This window comes from Pantherophis guttatus, chromosome 1, assembly GCF_059756535.1.
Source record: "Pantherophis guttatus breed Tessera chromosome 1, ASM5975653v1, whole genome shotgun sequence".
Lineage (NCBI taxonomy): Eukaryota > Metazoa > Chordata > Lepidosauria > Squamata > Colubridae > Pantherophis > Pantherophis guttatus.
Genome location: NC_142063.1, coordinates 105586816 through 105608192, shown reverse-complemented (window position 1 = coordinate 105608192; position 21377 = coordinate 105586816). Strand labels below are relative to the sequence as shown.

The window sequence follows — 21377 nt, the reverse complement described above, 5'->3', positions numbered from 1 at the left end:
AATAGACTTGTGACCTGTAAAATAGGAGCCCCTCCCGGACTGTGGCCCAGACGTTAGTAAGGGTGGGGCTGGATGCTCTCTACCAGCTCTACAAGAAATGGCATTCAGGTAGGACCAATGCCCATTGTTGTGGCCTGCCAGCAGCCTGCGCGGATAATGGCTGATCCTGACAACGAGTAGGCTGGTGTAGTGTTGTGCCAGCAGCCGGCGCAGCCGGCGCTCGCGTTGGACAGCGAGGAGGCTGAAGAGGATGTGGTGCCAGAGGCAGAGACTCGGCCAGGGCCTTCAGAACCTCCAGAGGCTCCTTCAAGTGGAGAGAGCAAAGTGGAGGAGCCTCTTCTCAATGCTCGAGCACACAGGGCTGCCAAAAGACAGGAGTGGCTACTCAGGAGGAGGAGGTCTCCTCGAGAGTAAGGCTTGAGGATAATTGGCCACTCCCTTAACCTATTTAAGTCACATGCCTTTAGTAAGTTTCTTGCTGGAAACAACTTGTAATTATCATCAGAGCATTTTTGGAAAAGTCTTAACATATCTTGTTTTCTGGGCTGGTTGCCAACCTTTGCCGGACTTTGGTTTATTCTTGCTACTTAATAAATTTGATAAGGACCGTTGGTGTGTGTCAATATCCTCGGGAATCCGGAGGTGGGGCAGAACACCCATTCTCCCTAGAGCTGGATCAAGAACATCCAGAATGGGACATACCAAAGCCAGCCTGTCCCCTACGGGTGGGTGCAGTCTGGTCCTAAGTCCCCCCCGACACTATGAACCCTCTGGAGGACCCGTCTCCCAAAGGTTGCCACTGCCGAGGCAAAGGAATCCAACTTATAGTGTCAAATAAATGGAGATGGGGAGGACCATGTATTTGCATGACATACCTCAATAGAGGCCTGTGTCGCCCATGCTGCTGTCGTGGCTGCACTTCTGGTAGAATGTGCTGTTATATGCCTAGGCGTTGGCAGGTTCTGAACCTTGTACGCCTTAGCAATGCAAGTTCTAATCCAATGACCCACAGTTGAAGGAGTGACTCTATGACGTAGTGTAGTGTAGTGTAGTGTAGTGTAGTGTAGTGTAGTGTAGTGTAGTGTAGTGTAGTGTAGTGTAGTGTGCTACTGGGTCTTTTGATTTGCTTAAGATGTTTTAGAGGGTTAGTTGTGTGCTATGGTGATGTCATGCGGCTGTAATGTGTGTTGGTTGTTTCTGAGATGCTTCTGATATATAGTATTAACCCATTCATGCTTGTTTTGATTGTGCTATAGTGGGCTAAATGGTCATAATTTTTAATAAAGTTACAGGGTATCCATTTTGTTGGAAGATGATTTATAGGTAGTTTGTTTCCTTTTCCTGGTGTTATGGATTGCTGCAGTGCACTTGTACTACTGTAGTTCTTATGCTGTTCCTCTTGTGGAAAATTGGATTGCTCCTTTGGTAATGGGGCCCTGGTTGGTATGGATTGGTGTTTTTTTTTGTTTGTTTTGGGTTTTTTGTAGACTTGCATTTTAAATTTGCCATTATTTCCTTTGGTGATGAGGATATCAGTGACGATCTTCTCTTCTATTGGAATACAGTATCTTCAGACATGCCATTACACAGATGTAAGGCTGGTGCATGGGCAGAAAGAGAAGAAAATAACAGATTTCCTTTCCTGTATTCTCAGGACCTTGTGCTATTACTTTAAGAAATGAACAACAGAACAGACTGGTAAAATTATCTTTAGTGCTATGTTTAAACACAATTTGTAAGAGTACCAAGAGAAAATGAATTGTTAAACAATGTGAGAATATATAATTAATAATCAAGCATTATATAAAAGGAAGATTTTTCAACTAAAAACAGAGAAAACTTGAAAGTTGAAAATATTAACACACACACAGACACTTTCCTACATGCATAAAAACCAAGCAGAAGACAGCTTGATTTACACAAAGTGATGGTAGTCCCCACTTAACAACCACAATTGAGCATAGAATTTCTGTCATTGTCATAAGTCATTGCAGTTATTAAGCGGTCACCATGTGACCTGACTTGATTTTATGACCTTTTTATTATGTTGAGCAGGGGTTGGATTAGAAGACCTTCAATGTTCCTTCCAACTGTTATTCTATAATATAGCTATCTCTAATGATGATGTAACATCAGCTGGAATTCTATTCATTAAAATAGAAATGTATTTTATATTTTTACATCATATAATATTGGTACATTTTTAAAAAGTGAAATAGCATTTTTTCTCTTAGGAACCAGAATATTATACAACAATGGCAGCAGTATACAGGTATGATTTTTTGAAAGTCAGTTATATTCTAAGTAAGATGGCTGTCATAATTTTGCAGATCCCGGACTTTCAAAGATAGTTTACAATGCAACATACAGACCCATCATTCAAATAAAACAGTGGCTGTCTAGCTTGGATACATGGCTTTCTGAATTATGATCCATTAAGCTTAACAACCTACCAGCCATTATAACATGCATGACAGCTGTTTGTTAAATCCTGCGTACGAGGAAGGATTTTATCCCAAGCTGATGGCATGGTAGGTTGATTAAGCCAATGTGAATTATCATACAGAGCTGATGGGATACAAATTATGTATCTGTGGTAGCCATTATGATATTAATGTCATTTTAAAATAACATCATAAAAACCATTTTTCCTCTTTTTTTGCTGTGAGATGTAACTGGGTCATACACAGTGCCCGTTATAGGAAAATAACCATTTTAAGACTTCAACTAGTCTCCATTAAAAAAAAAAACAAAGCCAAAGCCTGTTTCAATACAAGATAAATTCTTCTGAGTTAAGCTACATAGAGCTAGTATATTTTCCCCACTTACTATATGAGTAGAAAAGTTGTCTTCAAGTTGAAATCAACTTCAGGTTGATGACTCTGGTCACCTGTTTTACAAATCATGAAATCATAGATATGTCATGATAATTTTCTCATTAAATCTGCAAGAGGTTAGCCACTGCTTTGTTCAGAGATGCTTTTTTTCAATTTGCAATTTAGTGTTCAGCTCTGGTATTTCCTGGTAATATTGCTCATACTTGATACTCTTTAGCATACTCAGATCAGACATCCAGTGGGAGCAGTAAATTCTCCTAATCTGTTGCGGGATGGTTCAGGAATGGAGTTGATACAGTCTGATCTGCCTGGAGACTGAGTCATAATTTTCTGGCCATGCCTCCATGTCTCTCCGTCAGGCCCCAGTTTTCGACTCAGTCGTCTGACAGAGACATCTTTGGTAGTTGCTCTTCAATCAAACCATTCCTGGACCATTCTAACTTCAGTTTTTTTCTAAAAATTGAAGGCTTGCGTGCTGGCCAGATCAGCCTTGGCTGATAGCGCCGCCGCTGCCTTGGGGGAGGGTTCCTGGGGCTCTGGCCTTGACCAGACATTGCCCTATTGCCTTAACAGCAGGTATAACCCCCCCCAACCCTCCAGGCGAGGCCATTATACCGCCAAAGCAGCTGCTCCCACCAACGCTGCTCTATTGAGCCCAGCAGTGAAGTCCTCAGCTGACAAGCAGCTCATCTCAGGTGCTATCGCCGCACCGCCATTGTTTTTCGCCTCGCAACGATGCCTCAGCCATCAACGCCGCCTCCGCTTCCATTGTTTCGCCTCGTGGTGAGGTCAATCAGCTGAGAGGCGGCTCGCTGCCTCTGCCATTGCCGCCGCCCCTCTCCTAACTTCGTGGCACATTTGGATCCCAGGCAGCCATCTTAACTGCAATTTGAACTGGGTGAGGCAGCGCAACCCATACAGGAAACGGCTTGTCATGCCGCTTCCCTTTTCAATCCACGGCAGCTCATGGAGGAAGCCCTCTGTCTCGGGAGATGGGCAAAAGCAAACATTCTCTCCCTAAAGGCAGACCACATCGCGGGTGGACTTCCTGAGCAGGACCACGGTGGACAACTCTGAATGGTGTCTCCACCCCAATCTCTTCCGGGACATTTGCTCCCGCTTCGGCCACCCACTTGTGGACTTGTTCCTCTCCCACCTCAATGCCTATCTTCCTCGCTACATCACGAGGTTTCCAACCCAGGGGCAGAGGGGACCAATGCACTCCACTGTGACTGGCCTCCCGGCTTGCTCTACACATTCCCGCCCCCACCCGATTCCAGCTGTGATCCGCAAGATCATCTTGGAAGGGGTGGAGGTAATCCTAGTGGCCCCTCATTGGCCCCGGAGACCATGGTTCGCGGATCTCATCGTGCTATCCATCTCACCGCCTTTGAGGATTCCCTCACGGAGGATCTCATTCAGCCAGGGGTCCTACTCCATCCAGAGCTGCAATGGCTCCAACTGACCGCCTGGCACTTGAAGGGGTCCTCCTGAGGTGGGATGCCTTCTCTGAGGGTCATCCGGACCATTCAAGAGGACAGGAAGCAGTCCACTTTCCGGATCTACAACCATACCTGGCAGGTATTTTCTATCTGGTGCACTACGCACAGCATTAATCCTGTCTCAGCTTCTGTTCCACAGGTGCTGGAGTTTCTTCAGGATGGCCTTGACAAGGGACTGGCTCACACCATCAGGCGGCATGTGGCTGCCCTCTCCACTGTCCTGTTGGGCAAGGAAGGGGAGTCCCTCGCTCTCCACCCCATCATCCATAGGTTCCTCCGGGGTGCCAGTAATCTACGGCCTCCAGTCATACACCGTTATCCCACTTGGGATTTACCTAAGGTATTGCGGGCCCTCACGGAGCCTCCCTTCAAGCCACTGAGAATGGCGAGCCTCTGCCATCTCACCCTTAAAGTGGTCTTCCTGGTGGCTATAACATCCGCACAGCACATATCTGAACTGGTGGCCCTCTCAGTGAGGGCCGACCTCTGTATATTCTACCCAGACAAGGTAATCTTGCGGCTAGACCCCTCATTCATTCCCAAGGTTAACTCCTGGTTCCACCGTGCCCAGGAGGTCATCTTGCCAACTTTTGCCCTTGGCCTTCTCATGCCTTGGAAAAGAAATGGCATACCTTGGATGCGTGTCGAGCCCTTAAGGTATACATCTCTCGTGCCCTCCAGGAAGACCGAGGCTCTATTCATTTCATTCCAGCCTACCTTGCTCGGCACCAAGGTGTCCTCTTCCACTGTAGGTCGCTGGATCAGGGCGTGCATAGCCCGTGCATATGAGACTAACGCACTGCCACCACCTAGGCGCATCACTGCGCATTCCACTTGTAGCACAGCAACCACCGCTGCTTGGGCCACACAAGCCTCCCTTGAGGAAATTTGCAGGGCAGCTACCTGGGCTACTCCTTCGCCTTTCATCAGGCATTATAAACTGGACGTCTTCACCTCTGCGGAGGCATCCTTCAGAAGGAGGGTCCTTCAACAGGTTCATTTAGCCCTTCAACAGGTTTTTTTAGGGGGTGCTCTAGGCCCTTTGGCTTCCCGCCCTTAGGACAGCCAGGCTTGGGTATGTCCCATTCCTGAACCATCCCACAGCAGATTAGGAAAAGGGGTGTTGGTCCTACCTAAATGCCGATTCTCTCTTGCTGCGGGATGTTTCAGTCTCACCCATCATCGCGTGGGCCTGGAGCCGGGGCTTACTAATGCTCTGGCCTAGATCCTCTTTCAGGTCTTTCATCACCAAAAACTGGGGCCTGACGGAGAGACGTGGAGGAATGGCCAGAAAATTATGACTCAGTCTCCAGGCAGATCAGACTGTATCAACCCATTCCTGAACCATCCCGCAGCAAGAGAGAATCGGTGTTTAGGTAGGACCAACGCCCCGTCTCAAGTTGGATGCAAATCCAGATAATTGCAGAGACTGTTCCATGCACTTTTCTTGGCAATAACATGGAAATGGTTGCCCTTTCCATTGTCTGGATATGTTCTTTCCAGCTCTCCAGATTTATTTTCAAGGTGGTCTCCCATCCAAGCTCCTCAACAGTTTTGTCCTGCTGACCTTCCTTGAAGTCAGCCAAGGATGGCTAGATGCTGCCATCTGTTGATGACTTTGTTTTAGACATATTATATTTTTTATTTAAAAACCTTCTAAAATATATTAATAGTCAGCTTTGTCTCTTCTGGATAACAATATACTAAATATGTTATCAACTTGTGCCACAAAATAACTGTTTATGAAAGTGCAGGTAGAACTGACGTGGGCCAAAGGTATAGTACTATAATTTGAAAATGTTTTTTACACCCACTCCTTGCTATAATTACTGCGGTTACAAACTTAATTATAATTTCAAGTTTTATGTGCTACCAATGAAAAGAAAAAATGCAAATGTTTTCCAGCATGCATAGCTTCAGTGTGAAAATAGTTTTCTGGGTCTTGAAATACTCTGTCTTCCAGGCAGAACTTTTTTTTCTTAACTTCTTAAACATACTTAAAAGTTTTTGCCTGCCTACTGTCAAGTATCACTTTAAATGTATCTTTAAATAAAATAATATTTCCACACAGGTAGCTAGTAAAAAAGTATTTTACAACATTAGAGTTACACAGATGCAATCAATAATGTTAATTTTGGGTGGCAAATTGAAGTTGTGATAGCAATGTTGTGGGATTAACTCTTCTAAGACTCATTGAAGTCAACCTAGTCTCCTGTGCAACACTAAATGAAGTTCTTAGCTTAATGAAGTACTACACAGTACATAAAGGCAATGTTATTTTTAGGAACACTGAAAACCATATTAACAAACTCCATGTAAGAAACAACTGAGAATAGAATAGAATAGAATAGAATAGAATAGAATAGAATAGAATAGAATAGAATAGAATAGAATAGAATAGAATAGAATAGAATAGAATAGAATAGAATAGAATAGGAGTTGTAAGGGACCTTGGAGGTCTTCTAGTCCAACCCCCTGCTTAGGCAGGAAACCCTACACCACTTCAGACAAATGGTTATCCAACAATTTCTTTAAAACTTCCAGTGTTGGAGCATTCACAACTTCTGGAGGCAAGTTGTTCTACTGATTAATTGTTCTAACAGTCAAGAAATTTCTCCTTAGTTCTAAGTTGCTTCTCTCCTTGATTAGTTTCCACCCATTGCTTCTTGTTCTACCCTCAGGTGCTTTGGAGAATAATTTGACTCCCTCTTCTTGTGGCCCTGAGATATCGGAACACTGCTATCATGTCACCGCTAGTCCTTCTTTTCATAAGACTAGACATATCCAATTCCAGTAACCGTTCTTTATAATTATCCTTGAGTCCCCTAATCATCTTTGTTGCTATTCTCTGCACTCTTTCTAGAGTCTCAACATCTTTTTTACATCGTGGCAATCAAAATTGGATGCAGTATTCCAAACATGGCCTTACCAAGGCATTATAAAGTGGTATTAACACTTCACATGATCTTGATTCTATCCCTCTGTTTATGCAGCCTAGAACTGTGTTGGCTTTTTTGGCAGCTGCAGCACACTGCTGGCTCATATTTAAGTGATTGTCCACTAGGACTCCAAGATCCCTCTCACAGTCACTACTATTGAGCAAGGTACCACATATACTGTACCTGTGCATTTTGTTTTTCTTGCCTAAATGTAGAACCTTACTTTTTTCACCATTGAATTTCATTTAGATCATATTATTCAAGTAATTGCAATGGCATGAAAATACTTCAATTCAGGAAACGCTCCATGAGTGTAATTGATATTGTAATGATAGGAGAAAACTCTTGAAAAATTGTATTTATTTAGATATATTTTTAGTTATAAATTTTAGACATAGATATATTTATTTCCTTCAGCAGCTCAAGTTGACTTCTATAGAGTTCTCTCTTCATTTTCTTGCCATAACAGTATTCTGCGATGTAGAGGGGTTAAGAGAGAAAAAGACTAGCCCAAAGTCATCCATACAGCTTTTTTAGCCAAGGGTAGACTTGAATTTGATCTCCGGATTTGTATTCCAAGTTCTGAATCACTATATCATTATACTGGATCTTTGTAGCCCCTATCTTTCGCACATCACATCAGAATTGGAATAGATTAAGCTAAAGAACAGAATCCACTGAACTGTTAAAAACAACACCCAGTTCTGTGGTTTTCTACAATGCAACTGTTGAGAGACAAAAATAAAATTGTATCAATCAAAAGAATAGTTACTGATTCTTCTGCATTAAAAGAAGAGCCATTTTGCCACAATATCTATTGTCTTAATTTAAATCTTTTATGTCTAAAATGCAACAAAGTAGTTCAAAGTTGACTATTTGTATAAGATGGATAGAGGAAGCAATTTAGACATTCTTTGTGTCAATTTATTTTTACACTGTGACAAAGTACTTAATAATGTTGAAGTGCATGAGCTGACCTTTAGCTTGCAGTAAATATCATCTCATCTAACATTGTTAATTTGTCCTGTATGTCAGAGTAAGCCCTTAATACTGTTATCATTTTTTATTCTAGCATTCAGTAGACTTTTTCATTCAAATAGCTATATTTCTTGGAACAAAAAAGAGTTTAGATAAAACAAAACAGCCAATCTGTTATTTATGCAATGTCATACAAGCCATAAAAGATTTCTGATGTCCATTTATACTTGGTAACATGATAAAGTTTAAGTGTTCTCTTTGTTTATGGGAGTTTATTCATCAATGATTAACAGTTACTATGTCTGAATTTGGCTGGTATCTTGAAGGAATGAAGAGATGTTGCCATCTAGATAAAAGAACACTGCCTTGCTTTTCTTTTGCCTTAGAACATGCAAGAGGAGTGGGGGTGTCCATTGTAAGCCTTCTGTTATGATTGCACTTTTAAAAAGGAAATCTTTATCTCTTATTTCCTATATTATCGTGGTGTTTCATTTAGAAAATATATTTTCTAAGATATGAGAAATTATGAGAAAATATATTTCTCATAATTTAAAACTTGTAGCTGTGAAACTGTTACATCAGTTTTCTTTCAGACTTAGTAATTTCTAGTTGTGAAGAGCACTTCCTGTTTGCGTCCTGTTTCAAACACTGCATTTTTCTGCCTTGGAGGAATACACAATGGAGTATTTACAAAAGGAGAGCAAGTTCTCCCTCAGAACTAAGACCATATTCTGGAAGCATACTTCATGTAGATCAGGGATGTCAAACTCACGTCGTCATGGCGGCATCATGTGATTATCGGGACTTTTTTCCTTCACTAAAATGGGCGTGGCCAGCACGACACATCCGGCCCATGGACCAGGAGTTTGACAGCCCTGATGTAGATGAAACCTTAAACTTTGTAATAGTTAAACTGTTAACAACAGAATAAATATTAAGTAGTATAATAACCTGCCTCCTAGGTCATGGGAGCTCCATCTCTGCAAGTTTTTAAACAAAGATTGGACAGTCATTTGTCTGGGATGGCCTAAGCATTCCAGCCCTGGGCAGTGTTTGAACTAGATCTCCACAAGATCCCTTCTATTCCTATGATTCTATGAAGATTCCCACAATGAATCAATCAATATTTTGAAAGTCTCAGTCACACTGTTTAGAAGATACCAACTGCTTAATCAAAAAAATTATATGACTTTTAGCTATTTTACTGAAAGTACCTGGTATAAAACCACATTTAGAGATAATGTGTGCAAAGTACTGCAAAGTACTGCAAAACAGGGGAAATCCTTGCTTTGAGAAAAACAGTAAATAATTCAAATTGATTTTTAAAAAATATAACAAGAGCTTTAAGAATTTCTTTAAAATAATGAATGCAAGGTAAGAATCTCATTAATAGAATTCACTAGGCTACTATTTTCTTAATTTATACCATATTAACTTATTGTGTATTTATTTTAACAAAGCCACACTATAATTTTGCTGTAACTCAATATAAAGACAAAACTGACCCTAAACTAATCAGATTTTGCATTTTTTTAGTTTACAAGGGAGAAATGTCCCAGTATTAAATGTCTATTTTTTTTAAAAAAAAGAGTAACTGAAGGAAAACTTGTCTATCACAAGTTTTAGAGGTAGTTTCCTGTAACTTATAAAAACAAAAATGAAGCAAATATCTGCCCAAGGGAGAATAAGCAAATTAATATAGCATTATCTTAACCTATATAAAAAAGCTAAGTGTATTCAGACCTAGTTATTAATTAGAATATGAGGCTTTTAACATCTCATTAGATGGTGACAATCACTTCTGTACTGTCATAATGAAAATAATATAAATTTGTTCATGTAATCACGAGTTCAACTCAGCTTTTGAGTTATCCAATTTTATCTAACATTATCTAACATGGATCCAACAACCAATATATTAGGAAAAAAGTGATCTAACAAATCAATGTACCAATTGATAAAGCACAGAACAGAACATGTATAAATGTGAGAGGAAGAAAGGGAGAAAGTCCTAGTTTTATTTGTACAAAGACATGCTGCATTCAGGAATGACATTGCTGAAGGAGAGCCATTTTAGTCTAACAGTCTGAAAAAAATACTGCCAGAGTCCATTAGATTCATAAATAGCAATAGCAACAGCACTTAGACTTATATACCACTTCACAGTGCTTTATAGCCCTCACTAAGCGGTTTACAGAGTCAGCATATTGCCCCCCACAATCTGGGTCCTCATTTTACCGATCTCGGAAGAATGGAAGGCTGAGTCAATCTTGAGCCAGTGAATATTGAACTGCCGACAGCTGGCAGTCAGCAGAAGTAGCCTCCAGTATTGCATTCTAACCACTGCAGCACCACAGCTCAAAAAACAACACTGGATAACAATTTTTTCCCTAAAAGTTTGGCTCCCTGAACAATTTTTGGGATGGGGAGGAACAGGCTCAAGCTCAACCCTTCCAAGACTGAGTGGCTGTGGCTCCCGGCATCCCGATATAGTCAGTTGACTCCATCACTGACTATTGGGGGCGAGTCATTGGCCCCCACAGAGAAGGCTCGCAATCTGGGAGTCCTCCTGGATATGCAGCTGTCCTTGGAGGAACATCTGACGGCTGTAACCAGGGGGACCTTTTGTCAGGTTCGCCTGATTCGCCAGTTGCGGCCCTTTCTTGATCGGGATTCCCTGTGCACAGTCACTCATGCCCTCGTCACCTCTCGCCTTGACTACTGCAACGCTCTCTACATGGGGCTCCCCTTGAGGAGCACCCGGAGGCTCCAGCTGGTCCAGAACGCAGCAGCGCGGGTAGTGACGGGAGCAGCATGGCGCTCCCATGTAACACCGCTCCTGCGCGAGCTGCACTGGCTCCCAGTTGTCTTCCGGGTGCGCTTCAAGGTGTTGGTTATCACCTTTAAAGCGCTCCATGGCATAGGGCCTAGCTATCTGCGAGACCGCCTGCTGCTACCGACGACCTCCCAGCGACCCGTGCGCTCCCACAGAGAGGGCCTCCTCGGGGTGCCATCAGCCAAACAATGCAGGCTGGTGACCCCCAGGGGGAGGGCCTTCTCTGTGGGGGCACCTACCCTCTGGAATCAGCTCCCCCCAGAGATAAGGAGAATCCAAGACCTCAGTGCCTTCCGTCGCGCCCTTAAAACCCATTTATTTAAACAAGCCGGGCTGGCTTAAGATGAAATTTTTAACTGTTTTTAAATGTTTTAAACGTTTTTAATTGGTAAATGAGTTTTAATTGGGCCAAATTTATATATCTTTTAATTGTTTTTAATATTTGTTCTGCATGTTTTTTTTTAATCTGGCTGTACACCGCCCTGAGTCCTCAGGGAGAAGGGCGGTATAGAAATCCAATATAAAATAAAAAATAAAAAATAAATTATGATGGACCCCTTGAAATTGAACACTGAATGACTGTATCACATAGGAATCTTAAGAAATATGAAATTAACCTTAATGACTACAATGTATTTAATTGCATAATGTTTCTGACATGCTGCATGAGTTTAATAGTGCTAAAAGTGTTTTGTTGCTGATTTTCATTTGTACTCAGAGTGCAATGCATCTCGCTACAGTGTTCAACAACAGTCAGGCAGCATTGATGGATTCCAGTTACCCTTATACTGTTTTTCCATTGTGGCAATGTCCTGGTGAAATCTTTCACTATATTTATCACTGACTACACCTAGATTGGCAGGAATTAAGCCCAACTATGAATGCAGAAAATGAATCTTCAGTGACATGTTTTAATTCATGGTCTTATATACTGTAAGAAATTTGTCAAACAGCTGAATGTAGTTTGATGCTCTGTAATTGCTAAGAAAATTCTCAATGACATCCTTGAATGCGTTCCATGTGATTTTCTATGGCCCCACTGACAGCTCTTTGAATTGCTCATCATTGATGATGTATCTGATCTGTAGACCAACAGAAATGCCTTGCTTAAACTTGGCATCAGTTATTTTTGGAAAGATCTGTCTCAGGTGGTAATAAAAACCTTCACCTTCCTTGTTCATTGCTTCCACAAAATTTTTCATCAGTCCGAGTTTTATGTGAGGCAGAGGCAAAAATATCTTTGCTGGGTCAATGAGAGGTTCATGTGCCGTGTTTTTCTCTCCTGGAACCAAATTCTTTCAGAGTGGCCATTTCTTTTTAATGTAATGTGACACTCTTGCACAGCTGTCCTATTCCCATATGTAACAGTACTTGGCATATCTGAGCTGCATTCCAAGCAGCAGAGCCACTACTTTTAGATCGCCACAGTTATTCCAGTTGTACTTGGTTACTGGATGTACTTCAATAACAGTTCCACGTTTTCATATGTTTCCTTCATGTGTGCAGCATTGCCAACAAATACTAAAGATTTTATATACTAGCATTGTGTAAAAACAGATGATTTCCATAAAACGGTATACTGTGTATTAACTTACAGGTTATTTTCATGATTAGCAGCCAAAAACCTGTAAGATACACCCAAACATATTCAGGAAGCAAAATCTTTGTTGTCCAATGTAATGATTATACACAGAAAATGAATTATATCTATAGTATTGTTCAGTAATTTAAGTGCACTGAATCTGAAAACCTCCTTGCTTACAATCAAATCTAAAGGACATTAATATGAAATCTATATTGACTATGATATCCCAATATACAACTCTTTGTATTAAATATATACAGAATGAAGTGTCCAATCCCATACATGCTGTTCCACATACATTATTTTGATAACCAGAATAGGTTTATCTCCATTATATTCAGAAAGTTTCCTACGGATTACCATAGACATAAAACATACACCGGTAAGTGCACATGTACAAAATACATTTTAAATCAATCCAAATGGGTAGATCAGGAGAAGATAGCCTACAATTTGTAAAGGAAGTCCTCAACTTACAACTGTTTACTTAACAATGGTTCAAATCAACAACATCCTTCATAAAATCCAGTTATGATTTAAATTAGAAGTTATGACCATCATCCCGCTCTCACAGTCACATGACTGAAATTCTGGTATTTGGCAATTGTCCTGCATTTACAATTACTTTAGTGTTGTGCGATCACATGATTACATTTTCCTATGGTTTTCTACCAGTTTCTGTGGCAAAAAACTTACTATGAAAATTACAGTCCAAAGTCGAGGCCCACCTGTGATTTCCTGCCATTTATTATCACATTGATGAAATTCAGCAAGGCTAGAAGTTTTCATCTCTCTATTCAGACTGAGAATAGCATTTAACCTTTCAGTTAAACTTGGCACATAGTTTGTTACTACTAATATTAACCTTTTAACAACTATATGAACACTTTTACACACAGCAGAGAAAATGCACATCTGAGAAAAATCTTCTACTTGCGGAAGAAGGCCTTCATCCTGCAGTGGATAGACAATGGGTAAAATGATGATGATGGTGAGAAAACAATGTGGAGGCTGTAATATTGCATATGATTGTTTTCTTCTAACAGTATAGTTGCGTACAAATGTGTAGAATTTTGTACTATTCTGGAACACAGTCAAATTATTTAGTTAACTGGAACACCTGAATACTCTTACATCCAATACAGCCATAAAACCAGATGGAGCACCTCACCGCCCTGAGTCCAAAAGGAGAAGGGCGGTATAGAAATCTGATTAAATAAATAAATAAATAAATAAATAAATAAATAAATAAATAAATAAACAAACAAACAAACAAACAAACAAACGAAACAGTGTAGGTAAAAAACAAACAAATTCTCTCACTTTCCTGCCACACCAATCTATATGTTTTCATGTAATTGCCCCATATACTTCAATCATAGTTATTCAAAGAATACCACAAAACATAGCCCACAGCTATAGAAAGGTTACCTCTTCTAAAATAAATTCACAATATTCTTTATCAGTCTTCTGGAAACTGTTCAAAACAAAGTTCTTTTAGAGGGCCTTTTCTTGCATTTTTATACCCGATGCCAACTCACTTTTTGTTTCCTGTGTTATTCTGTATCTTTTTGTGCCCTTAGGTGGGGGTGGTGGGGGTGGTAGGAGGCTGAGGTTATTGTTACCCTTGTTGATTGTTCCTGGCTGACTTTAACTTTACCAAGGATGTTTTAACTTTTGTTTATACCCCTGTAAGCCATTGAGAGTCATCTGATTAAAGCAAGGTAGAAGTATCATCTAGCAATCAATCAATAACCCCATGCAGTTTTGGAATGTACCTGTCTGAAATAATGGACTGAAATTTGTACCAATCAAATGAAAAATGTTGATAGATTGACAGGAAGTTTTCAACCAATCCCAAACTATAAATGTCTTTTTAAAGAAGTGTTTTAGAGTCATTCAAATTGTGAAAAATCCAAGATATGAAAATAAAAGAGAATGTGAAGGAAGATTGATCATGGACTGAAGAGGCAAACCATACTGGAAACAGCTGCCCTACCATGAGAGAAGCAGGCAATATCTCTTACAGACAACCAGTTCTTCTGAGCCAAGGAATCTTCCATATGAGCTATAGCCTGCTTCTTTATAAGGGTCTATTCATGAACAAGGCTAAGGAGCAGGAAATGGTATCAATCAAAAGCTGTGTATGAAGAGCAAAGAAAGGAACTATGTAGCTCTCTCTTTCCAGGAGAAAAACCAAGAATTAGGAAGGGCATTGTAATGCTTTTCCCTCTGCTTAGAGCTGAAGGACTAAGACTTGACTTATTTCTATCCCTCTCAAAGAAAATCTGTAAGTACTCTAGATGGTTCAACAAGATGCTTATATTAAACTAGCTGGTTTTAAGATTTTCAGCAGAAATAAGTGTACAAGATCAAGGAGGAAAACTTAAACACTATGAAAGTTCTCACAGTAAGAATATTCGTAGGTGCATTTAGCAATTACAGTATAATTTACAATTCCACCATTTCTCCCTATAGCCAATAAACAATTTATGGGTTAAGTGGAAGATGGCAAAGATCTTCCTCTTTGTGTGTGTGTGTGTGTGTGTGTGTGTGTGTGTGTGTGTGTGTGTTTATAGGAGTTTATTTCTACCTCCAAGTGTTCAGGTCCCATGTATAGCAGAATGAGAGACAATAAGGTATAGTGGTGATGGTACTGCGTGCAGGCATGGAAGTCAGATTGGGGACTCTGGGCCTGTCAACCTCTCTCAGCCCTAAAGAAGTCAAAAATAGCTAAAGCATGCTGGACCAGAGAAGTAAATTGTGATCTACAACCTTCAATGAGGTGGTCTTCATCCTGCAGTAGATTGATTTGGGCTGATCAATGTCATTAAGCATATTAATTTGGGACAAGCTAATGACACAGGAAAAAAATCCACAATTCCTGAGGGGTAAAACAAGGAAGGGGTTGCTATATTCCACATGCTAAAAGCTTCCTCATTAGAGGTAATGACTGGCTCTTTGCTTATCGCACATTGCAACTTACAAAATGGAAATTTATGACATGAGTTCTACTTTTATTGCCTGAACTTGTTTTTATTATGTGAAAATTATTGAAATGTAACCATAGAAATTCAGTTCAAAACATAGGATTACATGTTGCTTCCCTGCTCCTGCTGGAAATTGATGCCCTGAGGCATATTTAGAACTAGAAAAAATGCTAAAGATAAATGACTATCTTAGAACAAAGTGGTGTAAAGAAGCAGCAGCTGTAAATTATTCCCAGTCTGATGAACAATGCAAGAAATATCAGATTGTTCAAGAACAGACAGAACAGTGCTATAAAATTAAATATAAGTGTGAATGGAAAACCTGTTTTAGGACTCTAAGTCATCACTTGTGTTTAACTTTAAAAAGTTTTTTTTTTTTAAAGGAAAAAATGAAGAACTTAATTAAATATGAATGAAACTAATCAAATTTTATCAGTCAGCTATGCACTATTTAAATGATGGCATTCATACAAAAAGTACAAGCTAAGTGTTCAATTCCATTAAAGCAGTTTTCACTGACAAAGCTGGGGAAGGATTGATTATTCTCTCTTTAGATCCTAAAACACTTCCAAAATGTACTTGAGAATCCATAAGCTGCAGAATGAAAGAGAAAGTCTGCATCTCTTGCAAGCAATTTCACCCCAACTATAGCAGAGCATAACATAGCATAACTGAAGTACAGCAAAGTTAATAGCAATATTGTAAGACAATACAGCTATGGATTTTAATATTTGTATTACAAATTGTAACGTACTATTTCTTCAATTTGCATAGTGGTCCCAAGGTTTACTTTCCTTTTTTGAAATGAATGACTGATAAAGGCAAAAGCGAAAAAAGAATCCAGAAAATCCTTTAATATTAACTGTTGCTTAATTTGCTACTGTCAGAGATATCAACTTTGTTAAAACAATTTCTATTATTTGTGATATAGTTATTTTTCTTCATAAATATTTGTATACTTAGACTAATTGAACATGCTACAGATTAATTATATACTAAGGTCAGAAAAAAAGTACTCTGCATAATATGCAATTAATTAGTATATGGGAATTTGCTGTGATTAAGGTATGTTAAAGGTTCCAAGTCAAAGAAATTAATGAACAGTTTATCAATGACTAGTAGCCTTGGTAACTAAACAGTGCTTAACGATATGCCTCTTAACCTAGCTGCCATTTTTGTGCTTTGTGTGAAGGTTTCTTAAACTATGTTGCTAATAACTGCTTAAAAAGTATGCTAGATAAACACTCACCGAATGGCAATGTTAATCTAGAAATGGGCCTATTTCCTAAATATAATTATTTAATTATACTGCCTTTGGGACTGTCTAAAGGAACTAATACTATAATCCAAATGTTATGGTTGTACTGTTTGTCAGTGGAATGGATACTACTGGCAGATCAATTCTTCCTTTCCATTAAGTCACTACCTCAGGCACCTTCAAATCTGTCCCAGAGGACTGACAACCCCATAATCTTAGGCTAATTGTATTTAAAATATTTCAAAAAATGATACTTGCTTCTGTTACATTGCAGCAGATCCTATGATGGTATAATCATACTTTTGTCATATTCAGAAGCACAGATTTATTTAGCAGTGGTGTTCTTTTATAATTGTTTCCCGGTAGGCATATTTATGACTATACAATTAAAAAAGCCACGAATTAGCCATCTTTCAGAGAAATCTTTTTTTGTGTGTGCAAAAAATGCAAAAAACTTTCAAATTATATCAAAATGAAATGCAAAACAGATGCACTTCTGGATATTAATTAAAACTGCACATTATATATTCTATGCACAATAGTCTCATTAAAAGTTCCTGTAGTTTAAAAGGCTAAATTTACTGCACAGTGTACTACTATGTGTGGTGCAATTGAATTTGCCCACATAATCTTAACATGGGATTGTTCAGCAGCAAATTATAGGATATTTATTTTATACAATCAGAAGAAATTTTGATTGTTACATTATGATACTTTCAGTAGCTGATATCCTCAAAGGACCTTATGGGAGCTGCAGCTTAGCTGTCATATTATTTATTAATAAATTATTTCTTCTTATTAAGTATATGTAATTGAAGCAAAATATTTCTGAACAATGCAAAATACACTTGGTATATAATGTCATTAAGCTTTTATCTTCTCATTCTTAGATTTTATGTAGAGTACTCCCTAATTATTAAGAGATTAGAAGCACTACCACAAGTGTTTGAAAACTTTTCATTCTCTCCTATACATATTCCATTCCTGGTACTATTTTACATGTTATGCTTATTACTAAAGAGGAAAGGCACAAAAAGTTCAAGACAAGAGAAGGAAGTAGATATTTTTATTTATGTTTATAAAGTCTAGAAGCATTAAATCTAAAAAAATAGGTATCTGGGATCCAGAGAGTTTCAACACAAATTCAAAAGGCACAGAGTTTCTAAGATCAACTTGGAATTCTGAAAACCAAAAATAAGAAACAAGTACTCCTAGTTATAAAATTAATTTATTCTTGTTACTGAAGGCCTAATACTACCATAGGCATTTATGAAATAAAATGCTCATGCACCTAAGGAGAGAATAGTTTTTGAATAACATAAGGAGGAGGAATTTGACAAATCGACTACAATAAAATATTGGTGCTGCCAGCATTTCAACAACATAGTATCCGATCAGTTACTGTTAAATATAAGGGCAGTAACTCAGTTGATCAACAGCCAATTTCCCATGTAACAGGATAATACCTTTTTCAATTTACTATAACATATAAGAATGTTTTTTCCCTCTAGTTAGATTTAGAATTGCAGAAATCTTGTAAATTTCTCTAATATCTCTAAGATATGAAGAGTAGCACAGGATCAAATTACGGAATAAACCTAAAAGGTTTTGAAGAACATCTTACCTAGTAAATGTATTTGGAAGCACTAATATTTATAAATCATAGAAATCAAGAATGTACACATAATTGCTGTAAATAAAGGGACTTAATCAAGCCAGCATATGATCACCACAGACAATCAACTCTAAAGTAATAGGAAGTTAGTCTAATTTTTGTCTTCTGTGTAATAGACTATTACAATCCCAATACACTGAGCTCGCCTTTTCAGTGAGCAATGTTTGGTTTTAACCTCTGTCAAGGTCTTCTCTTCAACCTTTCAACATACAAACATACATTTAAACTGTGGGTTAAAGTGCAACAGCAAAGACAGAAACCTAAACTGACCGAAATGGGCCGATATTCTCTAAATCCAAATTCTTACAATATCAATAGATTGAGGCAATATTTGTGTATTAACTAAATGTCTATGGAGATTCTCAGTTATCCATGTCATGGTTGTCCCAAAGATGCTTTTTCCAAGAAGCAACTGGACTTTTTTTCTTTGAATAAGCTTTTTGGATGAGAAGTGAAACTTCTTCAAAGAAAAAATCAGAAGGTCCAGTTGCCTCTTGGAAAAAGCACCTTTGGGACATTTGTGTATTAAATTCCTTCTAATAACCCAATTGAAGAATAATACTCTGGATAGCTGGCAGGTTGATATACATTACTCCACTAATTTTTAAAAATATTTCCCTTTCTACTCTTTCCATGTATCGTATCTATTTCTTAAAAACTATTTTTTAAAGTATCAGCAGTCAAGAGTCAGTTATTACAGCACATTTCAGTCTCAACTAGTATTACTACTTCTTCTGGACCCCTTGTTCTCCAGCAACACAGGATCCCAAGAAGCAAGTGTTGTAATGCTTTGTATTTTCAATTTAGAAAGCGGTAGGTTAATGTTATCTGATCAAATATCATTTTCACTGCTCAGAAAACTTTAAATACACTAGCCACCACAGGAAGCCATTTATTACTCAGGTTAAAAGTAAGCACTGTGCATTTCACTCACACCACACCCTTTCATGTCTTTTGCCCACTTCTCACCGCTTGGCAATTCCTGCCTAGAAATCTGCTGCCAGGTCATGGTTAAGGTGTCTATGATAACCACACCTTAAGTAAAATTTGCTAAAAAAAAAAAAAAAAATACAAACAAATCCCCCCCACACACACACACACACAAGTTCCCCAAGTTTGGAGCACCGTCCCCTTGCCTGCTTGCATTTCTTTACAAACTCCAAAAAGCCTTGAAACTACTCTCCAAAAGGACGCACACCCCAAAGAAAAAAGAATCCCCAAACTCAAAAGAGAAGTCCTCACACTCAACATTGGAACCATCCTGTAGTTATTACTTATTAACTACAGTCAACTTTCATTCTCGTTTTTATGGACTTTCGATTCCGTGCAAATATTATTGCATATCTACCCCTTAACAGGATGCAACCAACCTTTCTTTCATCTTCTTCCTTTCTTTTTTTTTTTCTTTCCTCCTCTTTTCTTTTCAAAAGCCACCTCGATTTTAAACGGGGGGGGGAGACGAGATGGGGGTGTGGGAGGGAAAGAAGAGGAGAAGGAGGGGAGAGAGAGTAAAAGAAGCCGAAGGTGGTGGTGGTGGAGGGGGGGGAAGAAAGAAGTCATCGGCCACACACGACTCGAGAACAAACTTCCAACTTTCGGCGCTCCTAAACTGACCCGGCGTCTTCCCACAAAACACCAGCAAACCCCCGAGAGGAAGGAGGGGGAGAAGACATGGGCGAGCAGGGGCATCCCTCGAGGAGGAGAAATGGTGGGATGGGGGGGGGGACAGAACCACCGAACTGGAAGCAGCCTCTGCCCCCCCCCCAAAAAAAAACCACCAACCACCCCACTCAGCGCTACTCACCCCATGAGCCAGTCCATGACGCCGCCTCCTGCAAGGCGCCGCTGCGGTGCTCTGGGCCGAGCGAGCGAGCGAGCAAGCAGGCGGCGGGTCCGGCTACGTCCTTGCCTGCCTGCCTGCTTTGCCTGAAGAAGCTTGGCTTCACCGTCCGCAATGGCCTCGGAGGTGACTCATGGGTGCCGGTCCCAACGCGGACCTTGTCCCGCCTGACTCCTCCGCTCTCCTCCTTCGCGTCGCCGCTGCCGTCCGAAACCGCCGTTATTTTTTTTTTTTTAATTTCTCCCCCCGCCCCCCCCCCCTCCGCCTCCGGGCGGCTCCGCTGGGTTCCCGCCCCCAAGGCAGCGCCCGCCGGGTTCCCCTCAGCCAACCAGCCGAAGTAAGCGAGCGACACACGCCCTCGGCTCTCAGGGTGGCCGGAAGTAAACACACAGCCTTTCCTCCAACATTTTGCCCTCCCCTCCCTTCTCTCCCACGCCCGGCTACGGCAAGGCGGAAGGGACAGCGCGCCTGAGGAAAGATGGGAAATGGAGTCCGGGGCCAAGCCGCTTTAAAGGAGCGAAGGAGCGAGACCGGCCGACGTTTTGGAGAAAAAACGGGGGGACGGCCGCGGGTGTGCGGGGGTTTTTATTTTTCCTCGGCAGGCGCGATTTAGAGCATGTTGCAGAAGGGGGGGAAACTACAGAGAAATTATATGTAATAAGCGGTTTTATCTTTTTAAATTCTAACTTGACAAAAATTGGGGTAAGCGTTTACTCAACTCGGGCTTGCTTCTGAGAAACTGTGAATAGAATTATTATGATTAGTTGCACGATCAGCCAGATGTTTTAACTGGATCTGGCATTATTATCCAGCTATGGAGTCCCAAGGACCTGAGATAAGCAGAAGTTGTTGGATGGAATTTAAAAGTTATCATCATAAGATTCAAGCTCTTCCAAATAAAGCTGCCTTTTGCAATTGATTGATGGTGATTTTGACA

The 21377-nt window shown here is 40.0% G+C and overlaps 1 protein-coding gene and 1 long non-coding RNA gene across 2 annotated transcripts in view; both read right to left on the bottom strand.

The window, feature by feature from the left end:
* Window positions 1–20820, bottom strand: part of MOB2 (MOB kinase activator 2) — a 120256-nt gene extending 99436 nt beyond the window's left edge. Inside the window, exon 1 of the mRNA XM_034416859.3 lies at window positions 20405–20820. Within this exon, the coding sequence (XP_034272750.1) occupies window positions 20405–20421 (17 nt within the window). The 5' untranslated portion in view covers window positions 20422–20820. The remainder of the gene's footprint in view (window positions 1–20404) is intronic.
* On the bottom strand, window positions 1301–10674 carry LOC148116502 (uncharacterized). Its single transcript, XR_015730277.1, has 2 exons — window positions 1658–10674; window positions 1301–1384 (listed from the first exon to the last, which is right to left on the bottom strand). It is a non-coding gene; the product is annotated as an uncharacterized LOC148116502 (long non-coding RNA).
* Window positions 20821–21377: the final 557 nt, after the last annotated feature.